At 66.9% G+C, this 9,098-nt stretch overlaps 2 protein-coding genes across 2 annotated transcripts; one reads left to right on the top strand and one right to left on the bottom strand.

The window, feature by feature from the left end:
- Nucleotides 1–119: 119 nt before the first annotated feature.
- On the top strand, nucleotides 120–5,547 carry LOC309887875 (uncharacterized protein; the record flags this gene model as incomplete). Its single annotated transcript, XM_082779904.1, has 11 exons — nucleotides 120–250; nucleotides 3,572–3,706; nucleotides 3,790–3,871; nucleotides 4,016–4,189; nucleotides 4,259–4,357; nucleotides 4,443–4,514; nucleotides 4,590–4,658; nucleotides 4,853–4,916; nucleotides 5,076–5,141; nucleotides 5,248–5,329; nucleotides 5,421–5,547. 11 exons carry the CDS (start codon nucleotides 120–122, stop codon nucleotides 5,530–5,532), a joined length of 1,086 nt encoding a protein of 361 aa, XP_082636030.1. The 3' UTR covers nucleotides 5,533–5,547.
- Nucleotides 5,548–6,140: 593 nt separating this feature from the next.
- TEKTIP1 (tektin bundle interacting protein 1) lies at nucleotides 6,141–7,025 on the bottom strand (the record flags this gene model as incomplete). Its single annotated transcript, XM_082779903.1, has 4 exons — nucleotides 6,141–6,283; nucleotides 6,364–6,489; nucleotides 6,637–6,863; nucleotides 6,952–7,025. The coding sequence occupies 4 exons, from the start codon at nucleotides 7,023–7,025 to the stop codon at nucleotides 6,141–6,143; spliced, it is 570 nt and encodes a 189-aa protein (XP_082636029.1).
- Between the last annotated feature and the right edge of the window lie 2,073 nt (nucleotides 7,026–9,098).

Genomic DNA, 9,098 nt, shown 5'->3' with positions numbered 1-9,098 from the left:
TCTGGAGGAGGGAGCCCCCCCTTGGTGCCCTGGGGGCCGGGGGGGGTCGGGGGATTGTGGCCGCCCCCCCCCCCCCCCGTGCCCCAGGGCCGCCCGCAAGATGGCCGCCCTCAACAACGATGGCGGCCACGTCCCGCGCCCGCGAACAAAATGGTGGCGGCGCAGCGGCGCTGGAGCGCGCTGATTGGTTATCGGCGGCGGGGGGCCCACCCCCCAAGGCAGGGCAGCCAATGAGGGCCGGCGGCCGCTGGTGCCAGCGCGGCGGGGAGCGGCCCGCGGGGCTGCCCGGCCTCGACGGGGCGCGGGGCCGCCTGTCCCCACCAGCCCCCAGCGGCCCCCAGCAGTGTCCCCCCGAGCCGTGTCCCCCCCCGAGCCGTGTCCCCCCCCCGAGCCGTGTCCCCCCCCGAGCCGTGTCCCCAAGCACCTCGCCCAGCCCCTCCTCGAGCACCCCCAGTGCCGGTGACCCCAGCAGCTCCCCGGGCTCTGTCCCAGCACTGCCAGCGATGTCTCCCCGCTCCCAGCCGGGCCCCCCTCGAGGCCGTTCCCTCTGCTGCGGGCAGAGCCCGGCCCCAGCTCCCCACAGCCCCCAGGGAGCGGGGAGGGCCCCCTGAGCCTGCTGCAGCCCCAGCACCCCCGGTTCTCTCACAGGACCTGTCCCAGCCCCTTCCCCAGCCTCAGCCCAGCTCTGGATGTGCTCCAGGGCCTCGATGTCCTTGTAGTGAGGGGCCCAAAATTGAACTGGGCATGGGTGTCGGGGGCTTGCACGGGGGCTGGAGCCTGGGGCAGGCGCTGGCTGCAGGCAGGACCCCACAGGACCCCCGGGGACCTGCAGAGGCTGGTGGGGCCATGGGGCCGTGGCCGTGTTGAGCAGCAAGAGCCCCAGGTACTGGGGCTGGGAGCTGCACACGTGGCCCAGGGGTGTGGTGTCTCCATCGTGTCCCCGTGGTGTCCCCATCGTGTCCCTGTGGTGCCCCTACAGTGTCCCCATGGTGTCCCCGCAGTGTCTCCCACTGCCCCCCGCTGTGTGTCCCCTGCCAGCCCACCCAGTGCCCGCTGGGACCCAGCCCCTGGCACCCAGCGCCACGGGCACACCAGGGCTGTGCGTGCATGGGGCCAGGAGGGCAGCGGTGCCTGGAGGGTGTGCAAGGGGCTGTGTGTGAGCAGGTGTAGACGTGTGCAATGTGTGTGTGCATGGCCGGCCTGTGCTGCGTGTACGTGAGCATAGGACTGCGCATAGGCGTGAGCCTGCAGGTGCTGCGTGTGCCTTGCACACCTGTGCACGCCCATCTCTGCCCTGGGCAGGCCTCACCTGGAGCACTGGGTCCAGTTCTGGGCTCCCCGGTTCAAAAAAGACAGGGATCTCCTGGAAAGACGCCAGCCACAAAGATGATACAGGGCCTGGAGGAGAGCCTGAGAGACCTGGGTCTGGTCAGCCTTGAGAAGAGAAGGCTGAGATGGGATCTGATCAATGTCTGTAAATACCTGAGGTGTGGCAGACAGAGGGACATGGCCAACCTCTTCTCAGGGCTCTGTGGGGACAGGACAAGGGGCAGTGGCCACCAAATGGAGCCCAGGCAGTTCTGCACCAACACGCCAAAGAACTTCTTCCCGGGGAGGGTGCCGGAGCGCTGGGACAGGCTGCCCAGGGAGGCTGGGGGGGCTCCTTCTCTGCAGATTTTCAAGGCCCGTCTGGACGCCTCCCTGGGCAGCCTGCTCTAGGGAACTGCTTTGGCAGGGGGGCTGGACCCAGTGATCTTTCGAGGTCCCTTCCAACCCCTACAATTCTGTGATTCTCTGATCTGTGCACGTGCATGACGATGACACCTGCACACCCTGCGAGGGCGGTGCCTGGGGTGCTTGGAGCCCTGGGAGGAGTGGTGTGAGCGTGCAGTGGGTGTGCAGGGGGTGTGCACGTGGGGGTGTGGGCACACAAATGACACGTGCGAAGTGGGGATGTGCATTGGGGTGTGTAAGGATGGGGTGGGTGTGAGCATGGGGCATGCACGGGGCGGCTGGCGATGCTCTTGGTGCTGTACCTGGGGGTCCGTGGGGGTGCAGGGCTGGGGATTGCAGTGCCCCAGAGCTGTGCTGCTGGACTCTGGTGCTGTGCTACCCCTGGGGTTACAACTGCTCCCCGTGGAGCTGTGGGAAAGGCTTTGTCAGCACAGGGCAGAGAGCAAGGGTGAGCCAGGGCTGGGCGGCCTTGGCACATGCCCCAGTCAGCAGCGGGCAGGGGCAAGGGATTTCCCTGCTGTCCTTGGGGCAGCCCAGCCCCTGCCCTTGGCCCTGTGTTTACAGATTGTTTTGGGGTGGCGCGGACACTCCCGGGGCCGCAGAGGGACCGGCAGCTGGCGAGCCCCAGCCCCCTTTGTGGGCTGCATGGCAGCTGTGGGGTGAGGGAGCCCCGTGCCCCTGGCCACCCCCTGCATGGTGGGCGCTGCGAGGCGCTCCCGTTATCAGGGGCAGACGGTGGTGGTGGCGGTCACCCCATCAGTGCTGGCACCAGCACGCCCCAGGGACTCTGCATGCAGAGATCTTTGTCCCGTGGGCACAGTGGGATGGGCACAGCACTGGGATCCTGCATTCCCCTGTCAACCCGCATCCCACCAGGTGCTGGGGCCCCCATGGCCGTGCCATCGTGGTGGCAGTGCCCGTCTGACCCTTCAGAGCTCCCCCCAGGTGGTAATTGCCCCAGCAGCCCCGAGTTGGTATTTGCCCCGACGCCTCCCTGCAAACCTGCTGCAGCCGGTCCCAGCCCCGCCTGCCTGCCCTTCCTCACTGGGAGGAGGAGGAGGAGGAGACGGCGGCTGAGGGCCAGGTCTGGAAGGAGCAAGGAGCGTGCGTGGGAGCCGGGCGAGCGAGGGGCTGCGGCGCAGCGGGACAGGACGGGACGGGACGGGACGTGACGGGAGGGCTCAGCTCTCCCCGCCACCAGGTACTGCCTGGGGTGGGCAGCAGCAGCCCCGGTCCGGGGGTTTTGCTCCGTGCACTTTGATCCAGCACCGGCCCCACGTGTCTGTCTGCTCAGCCAGCTCGGCCAGCCACGGAAAGACCCAGGAGCTGTCACCTGCTGCCAGCTCCTGCCTGCGAGCAGGGCGCTGGGGGTGCTGCGGCCACCTCGGGGACCCGGCTGCTGTCCCCAGGGGTGCCGTGGCCATGAGGAGAGCGCGAGGCTGGGGTGCGGCTGTTCCTGGAGCGGGGCAACGGGGCCATAATTGCCCTGTGGGGCCACGGGGATGGGGACACCAGGGCATGGGGGCCAGCAGGGGCCAGTGGCATCCAGAGATGCCGCAAAGGGGGCTTGCAATGCCTGTGATGCCCCCCGAAATGTCCCGGTGAGACCTGGGAGCTAATCAGAGAGGTGTGGGGACCTGCCCTGCTCCTGGAGACAGGCGGTGTCCCCTGCCCTGCCTGGGGACACCGGGGCACAGACGGACAAGGGGCGCCCCGTGCATCATCAGCTGTAGATAACCGCAGCCAAACCCGCAGCACGGTGCAGGCACGGGGTGGGTTTTGCTCTCCTGGTCCCAGCAGGGACCGATGGCCCCTCAGCTGCCCCATCACCCTGCAGCGTGCCGTGCTCCTCCTTCATGTCGGGGAAGCTGAAGAAGAGCAGGAGGGCGGCGCTGGGGGAGAAGCAGTGGCAGAGCCTGGAGGAGAGGGGCAGCGCGGGCACCCAGCCGGGGTCGCACCCCGCACTCACCAGGTGGGTGCTGCTCGCGTCTGCGTGTCCTCACGTCCCGGGGACACCAGGGGCCTCGGCTCACCCTGCCTGCTGCTCCCTGCCAGGTCCAAAACCTACGACCCTTCCTGTAAGGAGACGGAGGAGGCTGAAGGGGCTGGAGGCCGGCACGGGTCCCTGTCCTCCTCGGTGAGTCTGGGGGCGCCAGGGTGAGGAGAGGGGACCCCAGCACCACGGGCGCTGTCCTGGTTTGGTGGCCGATGTCGGAGTGGGGACCACGGGGTGCCCACCGTGCCAGGGCTCAGCCCCACGTCCCGGCTTCCCCCCCTGCAGCTGAACAAGCGCAGCTCCAGCTTCCGCAAAGCCTTCGAGGAGATCGCCGGGCGGGAAGCGCTGCTGGCCTGCTTCTCCTGCGCCTGGCAGCGAGAGGTGCCCTACCATGGCCGCCTCTACGTCTCCTCCGGCCACGTCTGCTTCCACGCCAGCCTGCTGCTCAAGGACATCAAGGTGGGGGCAGCCGCAGGGACGTGGGGCAGCTGTGGGGGCGCGGGGCCTGACGCTGCCCCCTCCCCGCAGGCGATCGTCCCCGTCACGTCCATCTGTGCCCTCAAGAAGACCAACACGGCGCTGCTGGTGCCCAACGCGCTCAGCATCCGCACGGCCGAGGGGGACAAGGTGAGTGCTGGGGGGGCTGGGGGGAGGTCGGGGGGGGGACCTGAGGCTGACCCAGGACACCGCCGCCTGTCCCCCCCGCCCGCAGTTCCTCTTCGTGTCGCTGCGCCAGCGGGAGGCCACCTTCCAGCTCCTGAGGTCTCTCTGCAAACACCTGCAGGTAGGCGCTGTGCCGGGCGGGGGGCCGGGCTCTGTGCCCCCCCCCCGGTGCCCTGCTCCATCTCTCCTTGTCCAGGACAACGGCTGGAGCCCCCTGGCCTCTCCCCTCAATGGCAGCACTGAGCAAAGCCTCAAGAAGCCCCTGGTAAGGCTGAGGAAGGGCCAGCAGCAGAGGGAGGCACAGCCACAGGGATGGATGTGGCGGTGACACCCGGGAAAGGCTTATTTTGGGGGGGATTAGGGAGATATTGTGGTGAAAACCCCCAGCCCAGGGCAGCACAGGCACCCTCTCCTGTGTCCCCACGTGGTGCCCTGCGACCTGGGCCTGTCCTCCTGCAGACCTCGAGCCAGTCGGACCTGGAGGAGAGCCCTGCGGAGCCCGACAGCCTCCTGGAGCCGCCGGGTGAGCGGCCGCCCCCACACCCCGACAGGCCCTCGCAGCCCCCCTTGGGCACCCGAACAGCCTCTCCTGGGCCACCGGGGAGTGCAGGGGCCTCTCGGGGACCCCAGGGCCCCCACCTGCACCCCAGGCACTCAACGACCATCTCCTGGTTGGGTGCAGAGGAGGCGAGCCAAGACAAGGAGGAGGCAGCAGCGACAGCAGAGGATGCAGCGGCTGCAGGCAGAGGTGAGCGGGGCCCTCGGCGGAGCCGTGGCCGGAGCAGGGCCCTGACGCTGCCCAGATTTGGCCACGGCGCTCCAGGACCGTCCCCGACACCTCCTTGTCCTGGCAGGGGATCCCAGCCCAGCGCCCCGCACCCGAACTGCTGCACCACTGAGCCCATTCAGCACCATCATCCTCATCTACCTGCTGCTGTGAGTCCTGGGGCAGGGCCCCCCCTTGCACCCCCCAGCCCTGGTGGCCCCCAGCTGCCACCTCCCGGCTGTGACACCGCCCTGTCCCCAGGATGGTGGCCCTGCTGCTGACCTCGGGGTACATCGGGCTGCGCATCCTGCAGCTGGAGCAGCAGCTGGTGGACGCGGGGGCTTGGCCAGACCTGGACCTGTTGCACCAGTGAGGGGGGGCGGGGGGGGGGGGCAGCAGCCCCTCCTCCATCTCCATGACACAACGGGAGCCCCCTCACCCTGCCTCCCCCAGGAGGGGCAAGGAGACCAGCAGGGACCTGGTCGTTACCAGCAGGGGTTGGGGGGGCTCCAAGCCCGAGCACCTTCCAGGCCCCCCCCAGGAGCCCCCGCAGGCCGTGGGGCTCCATCTCACTGCCCCCACTTCACCCCCCTGAGCTCCCTGCGTGGTGGCAGGGGCAGCGGCCTGGGGGGCAGAGAGGACGCAGGGGGTGCCTGGAGTCAGCTCCCCCCCATGGGACAGCCCCCCAGGGGGGGCCACTGCAGGGCTGATGGGGATAAAGGCACCGAACTATTTAATTAATAAAGAGGTGAGGGGGCACTGCCTGTGCCACAGGACCCCCCCTCACCCCACCCTGTGCCAAGGCTGCCTCATTCCTTGGGATGGGTGCAGGGAGGCTGCGAGGCTCCCCTAACCCCGGGGAGGCGTTTTGGGGTGGGGTGGGGCAGCATCCAGCGCTGAGCCCCAGGCCTGGCCCCGACGACCCCCGCTCAGCCCCCCCGACCCCAAGAAGAGCCGGGAGAGCCGCAGGCGCCGTGCCCTTTACTGGCGGGTGGAGGGCTGGTGCTGGAGGAGCCTCCAGGTGCGGACGTCGCGGGCGGTGCCAGGGGGGCGGCAGGAGGACAGCAGGGGGATGTACCCCGGGCTGCCCCCCAGCTCCCCGGAGCTCTGGCTGCGGGTGGCAACTGCGGAGAGGAGGGGACAGGGGTGAAGAGGGGGGCTCTGGGAGGTGCCCCCCCCCCCCAGGTGCCCCTCCAGCTCTTACCGTACTCCTTGCCCAGGACGGGTCGCTCCTGCCAGAGGAAGGCTCCCCAGCGGGTGCGGGGTCCGGGGTAGGCAGTGGGGACGATGGGGTCCCACCACGCCACCTCCCGCAGGTGCTGGGCGTAAACTGGGGGGGGAGCAGAGCTGGGACCAAGCAGCAGGACCCCCACCCCCATCCCTTCTCCTCCCCCCCCATGCTCCTGGGTCACCCCCCGGCTTCTCCCTCCACCACCAGCACCCCCCCCATGCCCCCCCCCCCCCCCCAGCTCCATACCCGGGGGCAGGGGCTCCAGCTCACAGGGGACATGGGTGCGCTGCCATCGGTGCTGGGCGATGCCGCGGGTGAGGCTGTACCAGGGGTCCCCCGGCGCGTCCCAGCCGCTCAGCCCCGTGGCCCAGCTCTGCCCCGCGGCGTCCCAGCCCATGGGGGTGGTCTTCCAGCGCACGGCCTGCCTCAGCACAGGGGCCTGCCGGGGCCCCCGCAGCGTCACATATTGGTCACTGCGGGCAGCGAGGGAAGGGGGGCATCAGGGCTTCGTGCCCCCACCCGTATGGCCCCTACAGGGGTCCCACAGGGTGAGGGGCTCACCTGTAGAGGGGCAGGGGGAAGTCGGTCTCGAGGGTGCTCTGCGGCACCCAGGGTCTGTGCGCCCCCAGCTCCATGCCTGGCGCTAGGCGAGGCCGCAGCGGTGCTGGAATCAGCGCCAAGCAACGGGGGGCTGGGGTGGGGCAGGGGGGCCGAGGCACCTTCGCTCCCTTTGTGCCCTGCAGGGGAAGGGCCGGGGCTGCTCCTTGCTGCGGGGCCAGCCCCAGGAGAGCAAACAGGGGTGGCAGGAGCTGGGCAGCAGCCACGGAGCAGAGACCTGCACGGGGCAGCCTCCGCTCCCCTGTGAAAAACCAGCCGGAGGCACAGAGATGTAAATTCACGATGTGTTTAATGCCAGTTCGAACGCTTTACATGGAAAAGTTACAACGCTCTATATTTTTTTTCCACCATGTGATGCTTTATACACAACAACGCCACAAGGTCGCAGACTCGGGGAGGACCCCTCGGCTCAGCCCGCCCGCGCAGCTCAGCACTTGCAGACCCCCCCCACACACACACAACACAAGCACGCAGGCTCTGCTCTTTTGCCCACGAAACACCCTCAGCACGCCCCAGCCAGCTGCCGGTGTCACGCACACAGCCACGAGCACCCCTCACGCACACCAGGCAGAGCAAGAGGCGCAGGTTGGGAGCAGAGGGGCACAGCTGGAGGCAGGAGCACAGGCAGCAACGAGCAGCAGCAGTGGCCCAAGGGCTGCGTGTGCTGAGCACGCTGCCCCCTCCCCGGTGGGGGGACACTGACACTGCACAGTGACCACCAGCAGCAGCGTGGGAGCCCCCAAAAGCCCCCAGCCACAGCCCCACACTCACCCAGTGCCACCCCCGGGCACAAACCAGTGAGCCCTCCCAGCTCTGACACCTCTCCGATGCCCCCACCCCATCGCTGATTGCCTCCCAGAGGAGAACACAGCCCCAACAGCCCCGTCCCCAGGTGCAGCTGCCCCGCAGGTGACAACCCACAGACACCCGTGACATCCATGTCCTGCTGCAGGTGGCCTCGAGCCACTTGCCAGCTTAGTGACCTGACTTCAGTAACAGCTCCTCGGTGCTCTGCAGTGGGCCCTCCACACCGTGACATTGAACAGTGCCAGTGAACGTACAACAAGCAGCAGGGAAGGCAGCAGGAGGCCAGCAGACAGGTTTGAAAACCAAGCCCCATGCTCCTGCTGCGAGAACCACAATGTAGTCGTGCTGAGAAATTACACAGAAATTGCATTTTGGGGGGCAGGTGAGGCTGTCAGATGTGATGGTGGCTTTGGAGGGTTGGTGCAGGTGGGAGCCAAGCCCCTGGGTACCTGTGACGTGTGGAGGTAGCGCGAGGCGTGGGTGAGCCTGATCCGGGCACTGGCACACGTGGTGAAGGCTGCAGTGAGCAGAGCTGCACCTCTCTGCTGTACCAGCCTCCCTCTGCCTCATCCGCTCACCCCAAGGGTACTGGTGGCACTGGGGAGGGGCAGGCGTTCTCCTACCGCTACCCCTACAGTCTGGATTCGGGGAAAAGGAAAGGACGGCCTATACACTCTACAGAGAACAGGGCAAGGTCTATGTACACAGCCGGGAAAATCCAAGTGAGAACAGGAAACAGCACGCACATCCCAGGGCACGAGAGAGGGCACGAGGCAGGCAGGAGCCAGGTGCACAGCAGGAAGCATTGGCACATGTACAAGGTAAGACAGGAACAGGCTGCTGCAAGCGTAACAGCTTCTCCTTAAATTAAAAGCAACACATACACACAAGTGCTTTGCATCACATCCCACGGCACTCATCACACAGGCTCCAAACACACAAGCAGGCACTCTTCCCATACAACTTAAAAAAAAAGAAAAAAACACAACAAAAAAACAGGTCCCTGGCATTGACTTGGAGATAAAAAAAAAAAAAAAAAAAAAGCAACGCTTCTTCCTTGCCTTAGAAAAAGAAACCCCACTTGCCCAGACGCGGTGTTTCCCCCCTTCCAGCCAGAAGAGGCCATGCTCTCTCTGAAAAAGATCCACAGGAGTTGTTTTGTTTCTCAAGCACATCTCAACTGCTTTTGTCCTCAAGAAGACTCCAGAGCAACCAGCCGCCACAAAGGGTACTGTGGGAAGCTCCACATGCATGTTTGTTGTTTCTTTGTTTTGTTTTTAAAG

The sequence above is a fragment of the Aythya marila genome (assembly GCF_965140915.1).
Source record: "Aythya marila genome assembly, chromosome: 27".
NCBI lineage: Eukaryota > Metazoa > Chordata > Aves > Anseriformes > Anatidae > Aythya > Aythya marila.
Note: the sequence above shows the minus strand (reverse complement) of the source record. Positions and strands in the feature narration are given on the sequence as shown.